Here is a 22,582-nt window from a genome sequence, read left to right on the forward strand (position 1 = left end):
AGGCTCGCTTTCCAGTGCTTTGGATCTGGTAAGCGTTCTGCAGCAACCTTCAACAATCCTAATAATGTTTCTACACCCTAACACCCCCTGGTGGCATACTATCTAACTATAAAGGCAGGAATCTTTGTGACGTCTAAATGTCTAACGATTATCTCGAGAACTGGGCACTGGATGAAGTGGGCACTGCACTAGCGTTTGCTGTAGACACATCAAGATTCATTAAAACCATACTGCATACAGATTGTATGTACAAGAGAATGCACATTCTGTTCTACAAGAACTAGCAACCACTCAGTTTGAATTATGTACCATGGGCACTAGTTTAAAATAACCACAACCCCTTGGAACTACTGATATATCTTGAGTTTAAATGAGACAGCACTGTTGACCAACTCTTTTTATTTGTCTGCACCAAACCACAGCAAACTCAAACAAAAATCAAGGTGATGAGGAAAATGACAGAACAAACCAGTGCGTATGATTGTTAATGACCAATAATATATTTATATGCATAACAATAACTCCTTAAAGGCAGCACCTGCTCTCACACACACACACACACACACACACACACCTCTTTCAAAAAACAAGGCCCTTTGAAAAGGCTCAAATATAAGGAGTGGGTAAACACTACAAACACACATTCCCTTATACACACTAACCTTCTAATCCTTTTTCGGGTCAATTTTGAATGAGGTAAAAACTTGATATCCTTAATGGTCAATAAAGAAGTTGAAATATATATATGTATTGATCAATCTGGACAATTTGATGAAATCACACATTTTTGTTACACAGTGTAACAAAAAATAAATTCAGAGAATAGTGCTTCACTACACCTAAACACACACACAGTAGTGCTCCAAAATGCCTGATAGTTCTGAGTTGCCTATCACACCCCATGTCTTAAGGGTTTTGAGGGTTCACTTTTGGGTGTCACTGGTACGATGTCTATCTGGATTTCTGAACACTTTCCAGGGTGAGAACATGTCACTGTTGCGTCAGGATTCTGAGAAGGAGAATGTTGACTAAAATAAAGGAGGTGAGAAACTGATGACTAGAAAGAGTACAATCCTGATCATGGTGAAACCTTGTCTCTGATAAAGAGGAATCACCTGATGGTTTGCAACCTAAAATAAATAGACATGTCCAAACTATTAGAAAAAACTAAAAACTAAAAATAAACATTGAATGAACCCAGGGCCCACCTGATTTGCCATAATTAATGTCACAAATAAAACATTTGCATTTGGACTGTAAATTTCATAAAACTATCTTGACAAATGGAAGGAACTGGATAAGACACACATGCATACTTGGGGCAATTTTAGCTGGAGTGTCCAAAAATGAATCTACAGCGAGTTTATGGGATGCAGAAACAAGTTGTGCTATTATTTCAAGCAACCATGCCGCTCAAAAACATTCTGTATTTTCTGCAGAGTGATTCAATTTGATAATCGAGACAAGGTCAACGCGCTGTGAGCAATACAAGCTGGCTGGCATCAGGGGTGTGTGTGGGACACGTGGGTGTTGAGCTTGCTTTGTCTACAATCCTGGGCCTGAAGTCACAGTGGATGAACGACTGGTTTATTTATGAGGTTGTTGTCCCTTTAAACATGCATACTTAGCGAGCAGGGGAAGTACAGCATAAAGATATTGGTGGCATGTGATGCCAGAAGCAGTTATGCTTGGAACCTGCTGGTGTACTCAGGAAAACCTGGTTCCCGAAAAGTGCCAAGGAATGCGTGTGGTTTTAGACATGGACAAAGGTCTCAGGGGGCACAATATTAGCTGTGACAACTTCATGTAATATAACCTGGGATTTACTGAGATTTTTTTTTTTACCATGGTGGGAACAATGCAAAAAAAATTAACCTGAGCAAAACACAGGGCTGTCCCTTCACTTATACCACAACACTTGTCTCTTAATGTCCCATGAAGAACAAGAATGTGGTAATGATGAGTACTCATCACAAGGATGCTGAAGTCAACAACATTGAGGACAAGAAGCCATAATCCTGTATTATAATAAATTACAATAAGATCAATTGTGTTTTGGAATATAAACAATAGGTATAATTCAAATGGAATTATTGTGGGATCAAATAAATAAATAGATAAATGGGGAATTTTACTATTTTAGATTACAAATAAGATAATAGAAAACACAGTATTGGGGATATTAATATGTGTATTATGCCTGAATTACCTGATTTATGCTAATAGACACATTGGTTCACGAACATCATAGCTGCAGCCAGTTTCCAAACATAACAGGAAAGTTAAACACTGTCATTATAAAAACTATGTACATGAAGTGCTAGTTTCCCCCCCAAAAGAGCTTGATATGAAGGTGGTTCAGTTTGGAGCGGAAAATTCATTATTTAGATTGGCTTTGAGCTATGTTTCTCCTCAACAGTTTCAGATCAGATGTGCTTGTGATTTACAATACATTGCATCTGCTGATTTTGAAGTGCCTTCACTTTAAATCTTCACCTTCCTAATGTATGACCACCATTGCAGCTCATTTTGTTCAGACAAAAAATAAGAATCGCAACTGTCCCAGAATGAAGCATGGGCAGATTGGTATTAAGACCATACTGTCATTTAAAAGCTTTCTGAATGAGTATGTGATTGGTTGGCTGTCTGAAGCATAGTTTGCTCGATTGGCTGAAACCAAGGCAGTTGGCTAGGTGTAAGAGAGGGGGTTTGAGTTAAGCTGCGAGTGGTGGTCAGAGGAAAGGGTGTTGGAGGTAAGGGCTCAGTGCTCAGTCAGGCTCTCAGAGCGGTTACAGAGGGACTGGTAGAGTTCTGATGTCAGGGAATAAGCAGACAGGGCCTGCCTGAACTCCTGCAGGGGGCAGTAGACTCCACTACAGCCTGGGATCAGCTGGTCCTGGAAGGAAGGCGAAAGAGACATTAATAATGGCCACTGTTTGAGTACAGGAAAAGATTTTAATTGGAACACCCGAAATACTTATTTAGGACACCATCAGAGCGTACCTGCCCTATGTAGGAAACTTTGACAAAGGCCTCTTTTGTCTGCTGATGCTGGTGCAGCTCCAGAGTGATGTCAGCAGCGTACGGTGGCCAACGCATGTCAAAAATGCCCAGAGCCATGAGACAGGGCATCAGGGTGGTGTCGTGGGCAGAGTACAAGAACATCTTCCTATGAGCCAGAAGGGACAACAATGCTACTGTATACATTTTATTTTACGGTTCATTTGATGTTGTTTAAACAAACAGATCATGTCTGAAATGGCTGCGATATAGATGAAAATGAAACTTTTCAAACATGGTATCGTGCATATATTTGATTGCCATGTGTGTGGTGTGTGAAGTGTGTTCCCAGGCGGGCAGCTGACCTGCTTGGCTCTGTCGGTGACTTCTGGAGCTTGTCCTCCATGTTGCCCATCAAGGTGTGGAGGAGGGGACCCACACACAGCTGCAGGTTCTCCCTGGACCAGACAAAAAACAACAAGAACCACACCAAACTAGAAGTAAGTCCTTGTCTATCAGGCTACTTCGCATTATGACGACTCTTAGGGGTTAGGGTCCAGAAACAGGTGAAGCAAAGGCTAGACTAAATAACTCTACGGCCTCACTCTCCTCTCCTGACCTCTTGCTGGGTTCATAGATATGACAGATCATATCCACTGCTCTCTGCTCCACTGTGTTCCTCCAGGTGTGCAGGACTGGAGGGCAGGGAAGACCATGGGTCTGCTCGCAAACACACACAAAGAGCAGAGAAATATAAATCCCTTTTGATTTGATCTTGTGCTGTGTTCTGTTATAATGGAGTCAGGTGGCTGAGCGGTGAGGGGGTCGGGCTAGTAATCAGAAGGTTGCCAGTTTGATTCCCGGCCGTGCCAAATGACGTTGTGTCCTTGGGCAAGGCACTTCACCCTACTTGCCTCGGGGGGAATGTCCCTGTACTTACTGTAAGTCGCTCTGGATAAGAGTGTCTGCTAAATGACTAAATGTAAATGTATAATGGGTTGCGTGGTGTATTATATGTCATGCGGTGCAGTGTTAAAATGTAGTTGTTTTGTATCATGGCGCAATGTTGTGTGGTGCAATGCTGCGTCAAGTGTGGTAAGTTACGTCACCTCTCTGGCCACCATGTCATCTCTGATGAGGATGAAGTCCAGGCGCTGGTGAAGACCAACACCGAGGGCGCTTTGAAGCATCTGCAAGTCTGCAGCAATATCTGGCAGTGTAGAAGACTCCGCCCAGCGATGGCTGGACACACACAAAACCACTTAGTAGCAGGGACAATCAGAGATCCCCAAGAGCGAATCTGAGCCAATCAAACTTCAGCTAGGATCATCCTCAGCCAATCATGCTAGTCAACCCCATCCAGTCACACACATAAACCAGTCTTGAGGCAAGCTTGTTATCTTGTTACCATCCCAACGTCACATAAAATATAACAATTGGAGTGTTAAGAGTTGAGCCAGAAGTTCTATTGTGACCTACCCCCCCAGCAGTTTGAGCAGTTTGCAGCCATGGTAGTTAGGGTACAGGATCTCTGACTTTGATTCTGTCGTTAAGATGGGAACCGCGTCTAAAAATGTGAGGAGAGCAAGAGAAATAATGTGAGGGGAGGGGGCAACTGTTAGATAGAAATCTAAACACCCACACAGACATTTTACCATTCTGAGTCTGCTGAAACAGTCCTGCTACCAGACATTTGGCTGACTCGATAGTCCTCACAATGTTAGTAGAGCGCACACTGGCAAAGAGAAAAAGATGATAACAGACTCTTTTATAAAGCAGACTGGAGCAGTCAAGGGAAATCGAGATTTAGGCTTTTCCAATGCATTTGGCTTATCATGGATGTGGGAGGTGAGGGGTGGACTAACTGTGGTCCAGCCTCTCATAGTCTACAGTTAAGAATTATTTCCAGTATAATATAAATTACATCCTTTTTCCTTCAGTTTGAATGAAAGCATTTATTTTAAGTCTGGTAAACTGTCCTTGTGTCGACATTTGATTGAGATCCATGAGTTACTTACTAGACCTCAGACGGACTGAAGGATGAAGAGAGAAAGGGTGTGTCCTGGATGTACTTCCTCCTCAGTCGCTGACCCAACTCATACAGCTGCTGCATACCTACTGTTGTCAACTGGCCTGGGAAGGTACCGCCCTGCAGAAAGGAACAGCGTCAGGGTTCTGTGTTTAACAGGACCGAACAAGTGAAACATCAAGACCTGGTAACCTGGTTAGAGATTAACTCTAATTGAGTCTCTAATGATGAATCTTCCCTGACACAACTGGAATTAATGTTGGTTTGAGGAACTATTTGTTTTGGAATTGGAGTTGCTGTCTAGATAGACATTGAGCTTTGAGCAGCATCACTGGTCTGACTAGGAAAGTTCTCATTGGATCCTGGTAGGAGTAATCAACTCAGTTCAGCACAAAAATGTTTATTACAACAGCACCACTTTAGATAGTCGTTTAAAAGCATTTTCGTCTTTGAGTACCACTGTTTATAACTACTATACATTATACCACAGTAAAAACTACAGAAGCATGGCACACTCACGGTCAAAATGTTGGTCCGGTAACTGTCCTCCACTGGTGCCGGTGGCCTCGGACCACCGTCCAGGTCTGTCACCACGTAATTTATCTCAGTGTGCGCTGGAGGCTCCAGGAGGTTGGGCACCCACTGAGCCTAAGGCACCCATATATATATATATATATATTAATATACAACAAAAAAGGAATGTCAATGAATAATAATGAAATGCATGCAAATGTAGTGTACTAACTCACTTTGCTTTTTTGTTAATTACAGAGACGAATTATGTATGTGAGTAAATAATATTACTTGTCATCATAGCCTATATCCTGGCCTCTTTCTCTGGGGTCTGTTATCCTGATGTGACAGGTGTTCTCACCTCCATGACGTCTGGAATGGACTTCAGCGGCGTTCGAGCTCCATGGCGGAACAAAACTTGCACTAGTTTCAGCTCATAAGCGGAAGCAGTAATCGTACCTTCGGCGGGAGTCGAAGAAATGTCGGTATGAACAGGCTCGGGTTTCTTCTGCGACCACAGCATCGACCCAAAGGCCATGGACACTGATACTGACCCCACCACACGAGCTTTGGTCCAGAGGTTTCTCATGACTGCCCAGCAGTAAAAAGAAATTACTGGTTACATAAGCCGGTGAGCATTCTATCCATTCCACCTACTAGCTAGCCCCCTTACTCTTGGCTAGCTAGCTGGTCAGCGTACAGTAGTATAATTGTCAAATGTCAGAAGTGGTGGCTACAGTCGCTGGATAGACTTTAGCAATCAAGTATGGTTTTCAAAGCCAGCTAAAATGTGTAACTTGGCGTAACTTACTTTTTAAGCTGTACGATGTGGATCCGCTACAACCAGCCGGCAAGTTCCTAGGTGTTAAACATTTGATTACCCTACCGTAAAACCCAGAATAGTTTGAAGACAGTATTGTAAAGCAGACACGGTAATATGGCGTTTCTACATATGTAGTCTTTTCTCTTAAACTCACGCTATCATTTTAAAGGGAAAAGACTACACGTCCCAAAATGCTCCACGTTTATCTGGACGGATTCCATTCCAGAACACAAACACTAAAAATGTGACCTATTTTTCTTCACCTTTACAAATATGATACGACAATGCCTTGCCAGTCATTTTCATAGTTTACTATTAGTGTATAATTAATATTTAAACGTATCCTTTACTATAACATATGTGCACTATATGTACGTTTTTTTCATTTGCAACCAGTCTTGCCTGAGGACTACAGGAAAAATTATGCTGGTTCTACTATTTTCTATCATTTTTGTGGGTTGCAACTATCTCCCTAGAACAAGTCATGAACAAACAATTTAATAATTTTAAGAAACAAACAAGCCACACATTTAGATTTATTAAACGTTTTAACAAATCACACAGTGAGGATGCGGGGAGGTATTTTATTTTATTGCAGATTTAATTGAAAAAAGTATTGATAGACAGTTTATATGGTACAGTAATCTGTGAATCCAAAAAAGTAGTTATTATAATTAAAGTAGTTATTATAAGCTTAGGTCGAGTTGGATTGATTCTTGTCCCAAGTAGAAGGAACTGTATGATGTATCCCATTTCCCGAGTCTCATAAACCTCAGTGCAAAAGCCGTTGGCTATAGGGTATCATAGACTTGCCATACTTCTACTTTACTGTTGACACACAATTATTCAATATGAAGAGTACTTCAACAAAACAATTGATATAATAGTTCATGAATTGATACAATATGGCTTTACCACTATTAAAGTAGGTCTCAACCACAGTCTTAATACTGACGAAAAAGATAAGCGCAAAAGAAATGTCTCCATCTAGTGGTCAAAACATAAACCACCAGCAAACGCCAGGATTTGACAGATATCCTTCTGTTTGGCTTTGGCTTGACTGAAATGAAATTTCAAATGCATTTTCTGTGCAATGACTATTAGTTTTTACTAATAGTCTAATACTAATAATGTATTTTAAAAAGTGTTTTCCGATCTAAGATGATACTCTGGAGGATATAAACCCTGTCTTCTATTCAGTGTGCCTTTAGACACTTTCTCAGAGTACACCCACATTCTCAAAAACGATTTTACTGCATAGTTTATTGCATAATTCAGCTTCATTCAGCGTTTAAACTTTTATGGCATTCAGCATTTGCTTTCCACATTGCACCTGTTATTCTCCGTTCCGAGAGATAAGTACTTCCTGTTCCAGGTTCCCCAAAAAGTCAGGATTCAAACACATAGATAGCTGTGGCTATTTGAAGCAGACACAATTAATAAATAGTGACGTGTGTCACTATTTCACTTTCAAGTTTAAAGCTGACAGCCGCATGACAACTGAGGATAACCTGCGTCATTGCAAGGTCCATGGTCATAACTCATAGGATTATGGATGTTCCTCTACCTGACTGTGTGTGTGTGCAGATGAATGGCGAGTTGACCGTAGAACTACTGAAATACTCAGAAATATCGAGAAATTAATTGTGAAATGGCTTCAAGTTTTTTCCTAATTTCAACATAATTTTTACTGCATTATAAGTCAACGTAAAAAATATCAAACATGTTCTTGTCTTTCCACCAAGGTCAGCAAGTTTCACATTGCTTTTGTTTTGTATGCTGCTGTTCTCCGTATCCAACCTTCTTTTTGAGGACACAGACACAGATTTAACTCTCTCTCTTGGTAGTCTTTGACCCACACATTCTCTTCATTGTTCTCCAGAGTTTGCTGCAGGTCCCACCTTTCTGGGGCCGCTGTTGCTTTTCTGGTCCTCACTAGTGTCCATGGTTAAAACAAATCTCCTTATATATTTCTGGTTCCCCCTACTTTTGAGACTAGGTCCAGCAATGTTGTATCTGAAACTCTACACCACTCTTTAACCCCTCACTTCCCATCTTTCTCTCTGTCGTTCTGAGAGAGCAGACATTCTTTTTATTCCCCCAGACTTCCCATTCTCCCCCACCTATACCCCTACACGTGCTCCTAAATGGCCAAGTCGTCAGGACGGACCCAGCTGCTCGTCCCGCTGGTCTTGCTGAGACGTCGTTTGTCCTTTACGTACCCAGCATGCGATAGAGCAGGTGGAGGCGAGCAGCTAGTGGGAACCTGGTCATAGCTCATCCTCAGGAATCTCCCTTCCACCTCCACGTTGTCGTGGTGATGCTCCAGGTGGTCGAGGCTGTGATGGCGCTCAGTTGCCATGTTGGCAGAGTTCTGCTGCTGCGCCATGCGCTGGTTGAAGGGGTGAGAGGTCATCGAGGAGGTCATTGGACTCATCGCCTGTGGCGATGTCAGGCACTCGCTGAAATCAGGGGGAGGCGTGCAGGACAGGGGGGAGGCGCAGGGCACAGAGGTTCGTTCCATGGCATCAGGTACGGCTACAGCATTGTTGATGGCGGACTTCTGAAGGGCTCGATTTCTCAGACACTTCCTGGCTCGCCTCCAGCCCAGGTGATAGAGCTCAATCACAGAGAGGAGCAGGGACACGCCTGCCACCACCAGCATGAAGACAATGAAGACGTTCTTTTCTGTGGGTCTGGACATGTAGCAGTTGACTGGGTTGGGACAGGGCCAGGCCTTGCAGTGATACAGTGCCCTGAGGAACACTCCATAGATCATGTACTGAATCACAATGAAGGTCACCTCCATCACCGTCCTAATGAGGATGCTGAGGATGTAGGTCTGTAACAGTGCCCCACGTAGGCGGATGCGCCCTGGCACCTCCAAAGACTGCTCCTTCTGCTGGAGGTACTCCTTCTCCCCCTCAGTGTCCTCCCCATCTTCTCTCCTCTCCTCCTGCTCCTTGCGTCGCCGCTTCTCTTCTCTCCTGACCGTGTGCATGGCATGGCCCATGTATATCAACGAGGGCGTGGACACAAACACAATCTGCAGCACCCAGTAGCGGATGTGAGCGATGGGGAAGGCCCGGTCGTAGCACACGTTGGTGCAGCCAGGCTGCTGGGTGTCACACAGGAAGTCGGATTGCTCGTCGCCCCAGGAGGACTCTGCGGCCGTGCCAAGGACCAGGATCCTGAAGATGAAGAGGACAGTCAGCCACACTTTCCCCACTGAGGTGGAGTGTTCCTGGACTTCCTCCAGAATGTTCCCCAGGAGGCTCCAGTCCCCCATCACTGCTCACCTGGGTGGCATGTAGAGAAAAGGATAAGAAGAAAAGGTGGTAGAGTGGAGAAAAGCGAGGCAGAGCAGAAGAGGAAGAAAGAAGGGAAAGAAAGTTGAGACCAACGGAAAACAAGCAAAGTTATGCAGATCCATGATGAACTATATCACCCCATGATCGATGATGACAAAAAATAAGAGCCGCATGTGCGTCTGTGTGAATGTGTATGTGGTTGGGGACATGTATAAATAGCAGCTTGTCAGATGCCTAGGGACGAGTCACCACAGCCTGAGAACCAGCCTTTTCCCATGACACACAAAAGCATGCGCACAATTCTTTGGGACTGTTATGTTTAAATAGCAAGGTCGTTTTAGTACAGCGATATGTTTCAATGTTTTTGTTTTTACATCTAGCCCCTCCCTCCCTGTCCAGCTGCAAAAGACATGGGGACATGTGGCCGAAGAGAGTCAGAAGCTCCAGCTAATCTAATGGCGCGCTCTGACCTGAATGGGACATTCTACCACTAGCCCATAGCACTGTATGTTTGCATGCGTGTGTGCATTCACAGCAGCGACTGAGCAACTGCCTTCACTCGCCATATCATGCTTGAAAATGTGCTCTCCATACACATTCCACCACTCTTGTCCTTCCCTCAAACCTGTGGTGTGTTGCCTCTTGACCCCATCTGAGTGAGTGCTTACTTGAGACCCAAACATGGCAGTGACAAGCTGCCTTGTGTCAGTGTGATTGGTATCTTGCACCCATCCATACATGTCTGTGTGTGTGACCCAAACCTGCCGCTGACAGGCTTAGTGTCTGTAGGAGATGCCCCTATAAGGCATTCGGGCAGACAGCTTTACGGCTGTCATAAATGCCCCCATCATTGAAGGGTTAAACTCATCTCTCACTGAGTGAGAAAGACACATTTAGGCGAAAAGTGTCAAATCCAACATTTGAAATGTCCCAACATTGTCTTTATAACACTAAACAAGTGTTTTAAGTAAAGCAAAAATGCTTTTAGATGAATATAAAAAAAGGTTTTCTCAACATTGCACTTATACTGCCGCACAAATACGAAGACAAAAAAGAATACCATTTAAGACGATTATTAATGTAAAGAATCTGGGTGCCAAAAATCTTTGCACGGTATTGTATATGCTCTCATAATATATACACAAATGCAGGACCAATACAAGTTATTTACCTTACCTCATCTCCCTCTATTCATGGTCCTTAAAGTTGGTCTCACTGTAAAGTCTCACCAACGGGAGTTGGGTAGCCGATGCCAGTGTCTGAAGAAGACACACCAGCTCTGGCTGTATCTGATCTGTGTGTCACCCTCGCTGTGAAACGTCCATGACCATGAGAGGACTGGCTGCACCCCCCACCACCACCACCACTCTCTCTCTCTCTCGGTCTATGTCTCTCGTCCTTGGAATGGGTGGAAACTGAAAACTGTAGGTTCATTTGCTCACCGCAAGCTTGTGGTTGGAGAAATGGGAGGGGGTACATTTGTCAGTGTATGTATGTACTTGTAGGCCAGACTCATTGACTTACATGGACCTAGCTTTTCTGATTTAACTGGCAGGGACCCATGTAAGGTTGGGGATGTGGAGTGGAGCAAGGGAATCAGAGGCAGGGCCATCACAATGGTAAGAGGTCCACATTACCACACACACCACCTTTTTACAGCGATGTCAGTAGTTAGTCGAGGAATCCCTGTGCTTTAAATTACTGTATGTAGGCTCTCAGACAAGGATTGCTTGAGATGAGCTTTTGCAAACAGCAAAAAACAAAGGTAATCCATGATTTTGTCATAGCTCTTTATTTTGTGCCTCTTACATTCCCATATCCCCAATGAAACTTGAGTTGCTTTTAATTAATTTTCCATTTGTTTACTTGAATTGTCAATCCCGGTGTTTCGTTATTTGATAAACATCTCAAAAACTAAACTGGTCTCTGTTCCCAGACAGAGTTGGCACACTGAGAAATAACAGTGTCTGGCAGGGGTATGAGGGTGGACAGGGGCATGTGGGAGAGCAGTGGGGTTTATTAGCAGGGACAATTATAAGGAGAGGGCCCAGGGTAAGAGCACTGGCAGGGGGCCTAGCAGAGGCAGTAAGAGAACAGGCCTCAGGGATAGAGTAGGGACAGGGTCATGGTAAGGGCATAGACTTGTCACAGGAGAGGAGGTTTAAAGCACAGGCAGTGGCACTTCCTTCCAAGGTTGGGGGCGAGGCAGGCAGCTTCCACCTGTAGTTGCTTCCCTCTGTCCCTACGTAGGGGGGCGGAGGGTTAGAAGGCCAGAGGCTAGGCACCTAGCAAGAGGAGCCTATTCTATGCCAATTGCACGTGAAATTCGCCACTGTGTCATGGAGCGACAAATATTGTTCCATTTGTATGATCATAACAACATATTACCAGTTCCAGTTCTGTTTACGAGGGCATTAGTGGATGAGCAACATCAGTGTGTTTTATAAGTAAAGGACTGAGGTAACTGATCGAGGTACAGTTTTTTGGAAGGTAGCGGAGATAGCAATGGAATGTCTTCAATAGAGAGAAACTATCTTTACCTCTGTGTTTATGGATGTTGTGGTGATCCGAATTTGAATTGAACAGCCTTCCCTATATACTGAAATCCCTTCCTTATACAGTGAAATGTGCTCACATACTTTCTCAAATCTTTTTATTCAAGATATTTTCACACAGTTGAAGTTTCACAGAAAAACAGCTCACTCACAATTGTCTCTCCCTATCTGTGGGAAAAAAACATCACAGCATCAGTTCAAATAGTGTGGAGGAAGTCTGCCATGTTGAAAAATAATAAGAAAATAATAGCCTACACAAACGGTATACTCAGTGTGGGTATAGGAAGTATGTGTTATTATGCAGCTATGTAGGTGTGTGTGTGACTGTGTCTGGATGAGAGACCATCCAGTGAAATGACCAGTAACCAGGTAACCATAAATGACAAAACATCCAGTTCCCAACATGGTCCATGATTTCTGGAGCTTTTAACTGCATAATAACAGTGGACTTACTGTAAGGCAGCGCATCCTGTGGGAAACTCTGTGGTCTGCCTGTACACTGTCAAAGCCATCATATGTGTTTATAATATCAGTCTAATGGACACTCTGGCCTGGTGATGGGGCATTCAACATGGTAGATTAAGAACACTGGGTATTGCATACCACAGAAATATGTCACCTTGACGTTGGTCAGACAAAGTACTGGGCATTGTGTGTGTGTGAGGGAGTGTATGGTATTGGGAGAGCTGAGGGTCTAGCCTACCTCATATGCTTGCTGTGTATAAATAAATGAGAGAGAAATAGGGAGATGACAGAGAGACAGTTAATGACGACAGAGGGAAAGACGAGGGAGCGAGAGACAGATAGACTGTGTTTAGAGCCATGAGAGGACAGTGAGTTCAACTGAACTCTTCACTTTGACAGAAACCAGACTCGTTAACTGACTTTAAATGAGGAGATCAGCCCCTTGGTGAGTCTTGGTGTGAGGTAGGGGTATAAGAGATAATATAGGCACAGCTTAAGTTACAGTATTACAACGTTTTAGAGAAAAGGGGTGGGAAAGAGAGAGAAATAGGCAGAGATAGAAAGAGACAAGGGGACAGGTGAGAAAGAGGTACAGAGGCAGCGACAGTGGGACAAGTGAGAGGGGAAACTGACAAAGAAGTTGACGGAGAGCACACAGAACATAAAGTCGTCCGCATATACGTACATTATAAGGACACCAGAGAGAGAGAGATCAGAAAGAACCCAGATAGAGACCAGCGAGAAGCCAGCTTGTAAGAACAAGAGAACGCCGAACGTGTTGGGTGCTACAGTACATTTACATTTAATCATTTAGCAGACGCTCTTATCCAGAGAGTCTTACAGTAAGTACAGGGACATTCCCCCCGAAGCAAGTAGGGTGAAGTGCCTTGCCCAAGGACACAACGTCAGTTTGCATGACCGGGAATCAAACTGGCTTCGGATTACTAGCCCGATTCCCTCACCGCTCAGCCACCTGACTCCCTCAGTACCTGTGTGGAGAGACAGAGCTGATTCCTAGCTACAGCTATACTGGCCTGGGTTGGGATGTGACCGTCTGACAAAGCCACAGGAATGACTGCAGTATGTTCCCTGCCCTCTCTCCCTGCGTAGCAATACAACAATAAATTCAATCAGGCACCCAGAGAGCTGTCTTGCCCTTTCCTCTTAGCTAAACTGCGAGAGCATTGCCTTAGAGGGCAGTCCCGTTCCTCCGCTGCTGGCCACACACACACACACACACACACACACACTGACACACAGAACTAGTCCTGTAGGTAACATCATCAGGCAAAAAATATATGAGAGAACGCAAAACGACCGTGCCGTCGCCTCTCAGTTTAGGTGCTGTCAATTTGATTAGGAACCAGATTACCCAACATTACCCAATGCAGTCATGCCATCAACCCTCCCCTGTTCACCCCCAACTCATCTCCATCACCCATGTTTCATTCTTTATGTCTACCTCTCTTCTTATCTCCCTCTCCTCTCTCCCACTCTTCCTCTTCACTCTCCTTTCTCCCTTCTCTCTGTTTCCTCTCAGTGGTGACAACAGGGGGCAGGGTTGATTTAAACTTTGGCTCCGTTAACAATATACGAATCCCACAGACCCACTCCTGCTCTTATAAAGCAATTGTTGTATTCAATCATGCCCCAATAGTAATCAATGTATTTTTTTCTTGATTGTGGTCACTCAGAGGAATTGGCGCTTAACTCATCCTTGCTATCAGATGAGGACTTTGTTCAATTTATTTCTGAACAGATAAAAAAATGTTTAATTGCAACATTTCCCCTAAAGCCTCAAATTCAACAGTAAGGGAATTTTGAAAGCTCACTACGAGGTCAAATGATCTTTTAAACTGCAAAAAAAATATCTTGAGCTAGATTAACAACACGTCAATTCTCCTACCTCTGAACTGTATGGATACTTTAAAACTTAAAACGAAGTTTGACCTCCTTTCAACATATCAGGTGTAATGGCTTTTGATCAGGAACAGGAGCAAGGGCGAAAAAGCAGGTAAGATACCAGCCAATCAGTTATGAGGTATCAGAGCCAAAAAGCTCAACAAGGGGTTATGTATTGAATGTGGAGGGGACACATCTGACCAGAGAATCATTATTGATACGTTAAGAGATTTCCATAAGAGATTGTACACATCTGAACCTGTACCCAACTCTATTATCTATATCTGTTATGGAAGACTTCCTCCTTGTCCCTAGACCTTAAGACTAATCTGGAAGAACCTGAGACAGGAAGAGAAAACCACTGCTATATCCCTTGTGTTATCTTCGGGTCATTCTGACCCATCAGTCATTGTGACCCACCGTCGTATTGCGACAACTTTACCGCATACAAAAACAAAGTTAAGCATTTTCTTTTAACCGTTGGGCTGTCTCAGACCCCCCACATTGCGAATGTTAAAAGAAAATTATTTTTATTTGTTTTTGTATTGGGTAAAATTGGGTAAACACAACGATGGTTCGTTATGAACCTTTGGGTCATGTGACCCGAAGGCAGCACGAGGGTTAACCTCCATGCAATCAGGTACGTCACCAGGTCCAGATGTTTCCTTCAGTTTTATAAGAAGTTTCCATCACACCTTTCCCCTCACTTAGTTTCAGTTTTCTTGGTCTCTTTAACAGGAACTCTGCCCCCTACGCTAAATCAAGATTACATCTCTTAGTTGATTAAAAAATGAAAATATCCTTCAGATTTTGACTCCTATTAGCTCATTACTGAACAATATCAAAATATTTGCTAAGGTACTGGCCAACCGGTACTGGCCAAGTTTTTTTTTTTTACATTTGTCGCTTCTGCAACATACTTTAATTCTCCTGCTGAGGCAATTCCAGAATGGATGCTACAAAAGCTTTCGACAGATTTGAATGGAATTACTTATATTCACAATTAGATACATTTGGATTTGCACCAACTTTCCATGGTAAAATTATTATACTTTACGCCTTGCCCTCACTATCCTCACAAATATTCAATACTTAAAATTATTCTGTCATCCAAATCTTGATCTGGGAACTCGACAAAGCTGTCCATTGAGTCTTCTATTCTTTATGTAGGCTATCCAGACATTAGCCATGAGCTTCCTGGGTGTGATCTGTCAAGAACAAATGGCACCATGTCATAGGGAGCGACTTTAACCCGGTGCCCAGAATAATACACTGGCAGATTTGCAACTTCATACAGGTTGTTGAGATATTTGTGCCATAGACACACACACACAAACACACACTCAGGATTAGGGTTAGTCTACCATACTCCATTACAACCACCTGAAGAACCATGACACTTACATCACATACTTCTACACAAATACAATCTCTAATAGTGAGCCATTTGGAAATATCTAAAGGAATTTTGTATACAACTGCAATCATACAGGAACAGTTTAGGGTTAAGGCTGTGGGGTCCTAAATCAGACATCCATCCTATACATAAACCAAAAATGAAGTATAGAAAGAGATGAGAGGAGGCTGAGCAAAGATATAGTCTGGTGGTCTAGTCCCTAAAATAACTATTTAGAATAACACAAGGCTGACCTTTCCTTTTGAACTTGAACTTGCACATGAACACGGTCAGAAACACGCATCCGTTTAGACATGCATATATTAAGACTTGAGATTGACAGCTGTAACCTAGTTCAGTGGTCTAGTTGATCCTTCGGGGAGTTAGAGGTGACCTGGATAAATACCCCCAGCATAGGGAAGGACTGAAGTTTGTGTGTGGGTGTGTGTGTGGGTGAGTGTGTGGTGGTACTTCCCAAAAACCCCAAAGTAGATCATCTGCCACTGATGGACAGTAATATCTCAACAGGTTGTGCAGTCACGTATCAGTCACACCATGAGCAAGTCTTCTGCTACCTTACATGGAGGTTTGGCACCCCATCTCTCCACCTCCACACACACATACACACAAAGCGTTGGGGTGGGCTTTTGTTTTACAGTGGTATTACATAGGCTTCCTCAATCCTGACAGGTGGCTGCTTGGTTTATCAAGTACAGTGGAAAATATACTGTGGCTAAATTAAATGTTGGAAGTTGTTGGAAGACTACAAGATTATATTATTGCTTGTTTTAAGTACTGTCTAGTTCCGTCTTGGTATAAGATCACTTTTCTGCTCGAAGAAAAACTAACTAATTTCATTTTTTGTTTTGAATTATCTTTTAACATCTAAGGTTGTGTTGTTGTCCAGAAACTCAACTCAGCAACTTTTTGTGCAAAGTCATCTTTTTAATGTACCTCATGCATGCAATTCAATTTAAAATGGTCTCATCTGACATCACTGTCTGCTTAATAATCCTTTATATAAGACAGATCTTCAGTCTTAAATGAGATAAATAGATAAATAGAGAGCCCAGAGCAGAAGTGAGAATTTCAGAGGTTGTCAGAGTGCATTTGTTCTTTCAGCGGCCGGATGAGTTCGAGTACAAAATAAATATGACAAAGTATATGGAGAAGGCAGGGACAAAGAAGGAGATAATAGGAAGGCGATCCAGAGGGAGAGAGAGTGAGACTGGCACGGTGGGCAGGTCAGCAGCAGAGCAGATTGTGCCAGTAAACACCCACCAGGTCCCCCAATAATTTCTCCATCCCTTGGAACCGTCAACATGCATCTCTTACACAAACAAGGCTTAGCACACACACAGACAGCAATCACCACTGTTAACTGTGTTTGAAGTTGAAATTGAGAAGGTTGAGAGGGTTGAGATGTTGTCGCTGTACGGAGAGGGGGTGACAGTCAGGTGGCTGAGCGGTTAGGAAATCGGGCTAGTAATCCGAAGGTTGCCAGTTCGATTCCCGGTCATGCCAACTGACGTTGTGTCCTTGGGCAAGGCACTTCACCCTACTTGCCTTGGGGGAATGTCCCTGTACCTACTGTAAGTCGCTCTGGATAAGAGCGTCTGCTAAATGACTAAATGTAAATGTAAATGACAGCTTACCTGTCTGTCTGTTGACAGATGATCCGGATCTCTCTCACTGTGGTCAGTCTCCTCCTGTTGTCCTCTGTTTCAGAGAACTTCTCTTCTTCCTCCAAGCTCAGTATGTCAGGTCAGGATCTGGACTGGAGATTCCAGAGGGCCGCAGGGAGGACTTGAGGTCGGCAGGGTGGATGGAGAAAATTGGTGGTCAGATATGGTGTTGCAGTTTCTCCAGGACACCCACCAGCAGACTGATGCTGACCGGTGATGGGAAGAGAAGTTTCAAACAAGCTAGAAAGTAGAGTTCTGCAGCAGTGAAGAGTTTGTTGTAGTGAGTCGTCCTGGGACCTGAATGCTCGCAGACACAGGGTGTATGGAAAGAAAAGCAGCTGCATCACATGAGAGCATTTCTCCTCTGCCCTCCCCCTCGCCCTTCCCTCCATCCATCCCTTCCTCGTCCTCCATCCCCTTGCCTTCCTCCTTCCATTCCCTCTCTCCCTCTCTCTCTTTGTCTCTCTTTTTCTCTTACTCTGTCTCTCTCTTCTTCCCCCCCCCTCCCCCTTCCCCACCTCCACTCCCCCCCCCCCGCCACACTTTTTCGGTGGGAAGCATTCCTCTGCATTGGAAGAGGAAGTGGAATTGTTTTCAGGATCAATGGGAATTCCGCTCTGGGTGAACTTACAGGGCTTTTGTAAACTCTTTGTTTCATGTTGTCATTGACTCACACTGGGTTGTAGGGCAAGTCCAGCTGTGATCTTAAAGTATGATGATCAGGCTCCCCATAGTGCCTTTTAAGTAAACCCTAGTCAGTCAGAATCCCACGAGATGAAGGTAACTGGAAAAAGGTATCTGGTGTCTACTGTATGACACTGCCAAGGTACAGATGCCAGTGTGACCAGGAACACTCCTCCAGACTCTCTATGGTGACAATACCTCTTTTGGTCAAAACCTCTTCTCTGCTTTCCTCTCCTCCTTTTTTTTCTTGAGCTAGATCCTAGGAGTCTTCTCCGTTTCCTCCTTCTCCCCAATTCATTCACCTTCTCTCTCTCCTTCCTCCAATCCCTTGATTCCTCCCTCCCTCTCCTTCCTCATCTCCTGTAGCCAGCATCGGTGCCTGGCAAGGCTGGTTTTCAGCCTGCAGACCTATGATGTCATTATATAATGGTCATCTTTTACGTTTCATTCCTCCTTGCTGCAGGCCTGCATTTGAACAAAGGCAGCCATTCAAACGACTGTAATTACGCATCCAGGGCACACACACACACAAAGTCAGGCTGAATAAGTAGCAGGGGTACATCTGTAAAATGTGACATTGGACAGTCTTTACATTGTGAAAATGCTTTTCATGTTGGAAAACACTAGCATGCGCACATGTACTGTCTCATTACATTCAGATAATAGAAAGCACACATACACACACACACACACACAATAAAACACACACATGCACAATACACACATCACAGAAACACCCCAGGGAAAAGATCGGACACTGATCTCCCAGTTATCATCTCTTATACTTCCCCCAATCAGATGAAAGGTGACTGCTGCCTGGAGTTTCCGACACTCACTCTCTCCATGGACTTCTCCAGTACTCATACCTGGCCCTGATCTGAGGTACACAGTACAAAACTGTCTTTGACTAGCCTCGGTCCAAGTCAAATCAACCATTCTGTCTAACGCCATACAGAGCTCCATTGACATAGTTACAAGGCAAGCGACACTACAGCGTGTATAATGGATGAGTACGTGTATCGGCTTAACATGGATGTGTTGACCTGTGGGTCTACAGTCTCCTGTAGGGTAGATATGTTGAGCCAAGCCTGTATGGGCTACCTCATCAACATGTGGAAAATGTACTTATACAGGTGTATAAATAGCTGGGAAAGTTTACAGTGATATGGATTGCCTTCCTCCACAAACACCCCCTCCCCCCAACACACTCATTTGTCGCATTAAGCTGCATATGACCTTATGAAATCATGACCCCCCCTCTATGTTTTTGTTTCTCTTGGTATCTTCTGTTCTGTCACCCTCTCCACTCTCTGGTCCCCAAAGCTCCACAGTTTTCTTCCTTCCCACAGTACACAATCCCAGAGGCAATGCAAAGCGAATAGCTCCAAGCTCCAACCTAAAGTGACTTATTTGACTTAGCAGTCTATCCATAATAGTCTAACAGTCTGCAAGGATGGATGTGTGTTCCCAATCCCAGATTAGGATGTCTCTGCAGTATGGAGGGGTAGCATGTTCCCTTGTTTCTGGAGGGACCATAGCTGCAGGATACAGTTGTTCACTTTCTGGAACTGCAGAAAGTGATCCAGAATGAAGAAGTTCTCCTAATCTGTCCATTTACCCCTGCGTGCGTGTGTGTATGTGCTGTGCGTGTATGTATGCCAATGGAAAAGGTCCACTCTGCCAGAATGCATCAGTGTTACTCCCCCCCCCCCCCCCGCCCTCTCCTCATCACTCCTAACCCAGCACACTCTTTCCACATGCATGTATGAGGGAAGCTAGGCTTAGTGGGCACCCTCTCAGCCTCACCTACCCTGGCTTCACTCACATCATCCTCTCCCACGATCTCACACGCAGCAGGTCCCACACACATGATCCTGTTCATTATTTAAATGACCCCCACTCTGTGGTAGCTGATTCACTTCTACTTAAGTGCAAAATCACATCATTCACACAGTGAAATACACACAAACAGAGAGAGTGTGCTTCAGAACCCTAATCCTAACCCAAACAAATGATTTGCCTATATCACCATGGTTGGCCGTGGCTTTGCACAAACAGGTGGGGGTCATTAGTGGTCATGTCAGGATCACCCTTGCCCAACCTCACGACATCCAGCCTGTCTCCCTGTCAGTCTGCCACCCCACGGCTGTAGAAGCCAGACTCTGTTTACCTCACCACTGTTGCCCCAGTCATATTTACAGCAGTGCTATTATTACAGTGTGGCCTCTCACCCAGAACAGTGATGTCCTCACACACTGGAGGAGGGTGCAAATATAGGCCATGTACTGGCCTAAATAAGTCTGATATGTCAAAGTATGGTACTGTTTGTGATATATCCATGTTGATAGACACATCCCTTGTTATGAATATTATCAGTTATCATACAAAATATGTCATGCTCTGGGGGCAGCCTGGTGGCTCATTGGTCAAGTGTGCATGTCATGGGTTCAGGCCTTACCTCAGGGGCCTGGGTGTGAAGTCAGCTCGGTTTCCTGCATGTCCTTGTCCCTGACATTTCCCGTGTCTCTTCACTGTATCTGTCCCATATAAAGCAGAAATACTCTATAAAACATATATTTTTAAAGTTTAGTTTTATCTTATGACATCATATAGAGGGGCAGAATTAAGATCCCATCAGCATTTAAATTCAAAATAAGTGTATAAGATTGATTTTTTTCCTCACCTGGTGTAGTGGTTGGTGCAGTCAAGACCAAACAAACAGAGCCTTACATTTACCCTGGTGTGTTCCTCCCCACCCCAGCAGAACAAGGCAATCAAGATAAAGGGCAGAGCAGGAGGAAATTTGGGCTGTAAAGCTGTATTTATCTCCAGCCTAGCCCGAAGCTTGAGCCTCAGCAGTGATGCAGAGTAGTACAGGAGCTAACAAACGCAGGAAAAGGTGTATCTACAGGACTCCCTCCCTCGCCCAGGACAACTACTTCAGACACGAGGACAGATCTGTGTGTTTGTGTGTGTGTGTAGGGGGAGTTCAAGGTTTCTAAAATGTAGCCTGTTTCTTTGTAAAAACATTTGCTAAAGTGTGCCGTATATTAGTTTTTTCCATGTGTGTGTAGTGATTTAGGACAGATATGGAGTGCTTATTCACTTACTAAACATTTATGAAAACAAGCTTCATGAATGCAAGGAGGGTATCATTCATCACCTTGAGTGAACATGCTACACACCAATCCCTTATAAGTTCCATATTAATCAGCAGCCACAGAGGTCAACTGATGGCCCTGAGGTCTGTAAAAACCTTCAGCTCGAACTAACCGCCGATCTGGACTGCCTCACTCAAGCATGGTGTAGCATCTAACCGCCGATCTGGACTGCCTCACTCAAGCATGGTGTAGCATCTAACCGCCGATCTGGACTGCCTCACTCAAGCATGGTGTAGCATCTAACCGCCGATCTGGACTGCCTCACTCAAGCATGGTGTAGCATCGGCAGGGGATAGACAGCTAGACCTGCTGTTGTGGTGTGGAGGTTTATTGTGTTGTGGTGTGGAGGTTTAGTGTGTTGTGGTGTGGAGGTTTAGTGTGTTGTGGTGTGGAGGTTTAGTGTGTTGTGGTGTGGAGGTTTAGTGTGTTGTGGTGGGGAAGTTTAGTGTGTTGTGGTGGGGAAGTTTAGTGTGTTGTGGTGTGGAGGTTTAGTGTGTTGTGGTGGGGAAGTTTAGTGTGTTGTGATGCGTGGGGGTTTAGAATGTTTTGGTATAGGGGTTTAGTGTGAATAGTATAGTATTTGGTGTGTGTTTTGTGTCTTTATAACTGACAAACTGCTTCCTGGTTATCCTGACCGTTGTCAAAATGTGTTTACTAAATCTGAGAATTTATGAATACACCAATAAATCACAGGCAATATTGCACATCAGTGTATGTACACCGTGCTTTCTTTTCCGAGAAAAATGAACACAAGCTAGGTTTGGGTGTAGGTGTGAGGAACAAAGTGGTGGTGTGTGGGGGGTGGGCTGTGTGTCCAGTCCAGTTTCCGCTGATAACATTGTATTAGGTTGCTGGTTGACTGGCTCACATACCGGAGGCAACGTGTTCCTCTGGTATGACAAGGGACCATGGGTGAAGAGAGGGGGGGGGGGGGGGCTAGTAAAGGTGAAGGGAGAGGGTGCTTTTGTCCACATCCTTGGTCATTTTCTGTCTGACCATTCAGACCCCACTGCCCCACTTCCTTTCTCTCTCTCTCCAGTGTACCTGCTCTCTCTTCC

At 44.1% G+C, this 22,582-nt stretch overlaps 2 protein-coding genes across 3 annotated transcripts; both read right to left on the bottom strand.

The window, feature by feature from the left end:
• Positions 1-382: 382 nt before the first annotated feature.
• Positions 383-6,399, bottom strand: acp6 (acid phosphatase 6, lysophosphatidic). Its single transcript, XM_067229126.1, has 11 exons — positions 6,354-6,399; positions 5,904-6,133; positions 5,549-5,677; positions 5,019-5,149; positions 4,656-4,735; positions 4,480-4,567; positions 4,110-4,242; positions 3,620-3,720; positions 3,366-3,458; positions 3,004-3,169; positions 383-2,896 (listed from the first exon to the last, which is right to left on the bottom strand). Exons 2-11 carry the CDS (start codon positions 6,129-6,131, stop codon positions 2,762-2,764), a joined length of 1,284 nt encoding a protein of 427 aa, XP_067085227.1. The 5' UTR covers positions 6,132-6,133; positions 6,354-6,399; the 3' UTR covers positions 383-2,761.
• A 2,109-nt stretch (positions 6,400-8,508) lies between these two features.
• On the bottom strand, positions 8,509-17,783 carry gja5a (gap junction protein, alpha 5a). 2 transcript variants are annotated; one of them, XM_067252825.1, is made up of 2 exons: positions 17,650-17,783; positions 8,509-9,664 (listed from the first exon to the last, which is right to left on the bottom strand). In XM_067252825.1, exon 2 carries the CDS (start codon positions 9,652-9,654, stop codon positions 8,509-8,511), a length of 1,146 nt encoding a protein of 381 aa, XP_067108926.1. In that variant the 5' UTR covers positions 9,655-9,664; positions 17,650-17,783. The 2 variants fall into 2 exon arrangements, with proteins under 2 accessions (XP_067108926.1, XP_067108917.1); XM_067252816.1 differs by lacking the exon at positions 17,650-17,783 and adding an exon at positions 10,853-10,987.
• Positions 17,784-22,582: the final 4,799 nt, after the last annotated feature.

Source organism: Osmerus mordax, chromosome 2 (assembly GCF_038355195.1).
Source record: "Osmerus mordax isolate fOsmMor3 chromosome 2, fOsmMor3.pri, whole genome shotgun sequence".
In the NCBI taxonomy this organism is placed as follows: domain Eukaryota; kingdom Metazoa; phylum Chordata; class Actinopteri; order Osmeriformes; family Osmeridae; genus Osmerus; species Osmerus mordax.

Excerpts from the sequence above, each read along its gene's own strand:
- acp6 (XM_067229126.1), bottom strand. The coding sequence starts at position 6,131 with ATGAGAAACCTCTGGACCAAAGCTCGTGTGGTGGGGTCAGTATCAGTG. Across the intron at positions 5,150-5,548 it reads ACCGGACCAACATTTTGACC|GGCGGTACCTTCCCAGGCCA; the intron begins GTGAGTGTGCCA and ends TCCTTTCTGCAG. Across the intron at positions 4,568-4,655 it reads GTTTCAGCAGACTCAGAATG|ACGCGGTTCCCATCTTAACG; the intron begins GTAAAATGTCTG and ends TCACATTTTTAG.
- gja5a (XM_067252825.1), bottom strand. The coding sequence starts at position 9,654 with ATGGGGGACTGGAGCCTCCTGGGGAACATTCTGGAGGAAGTCCAGGAA.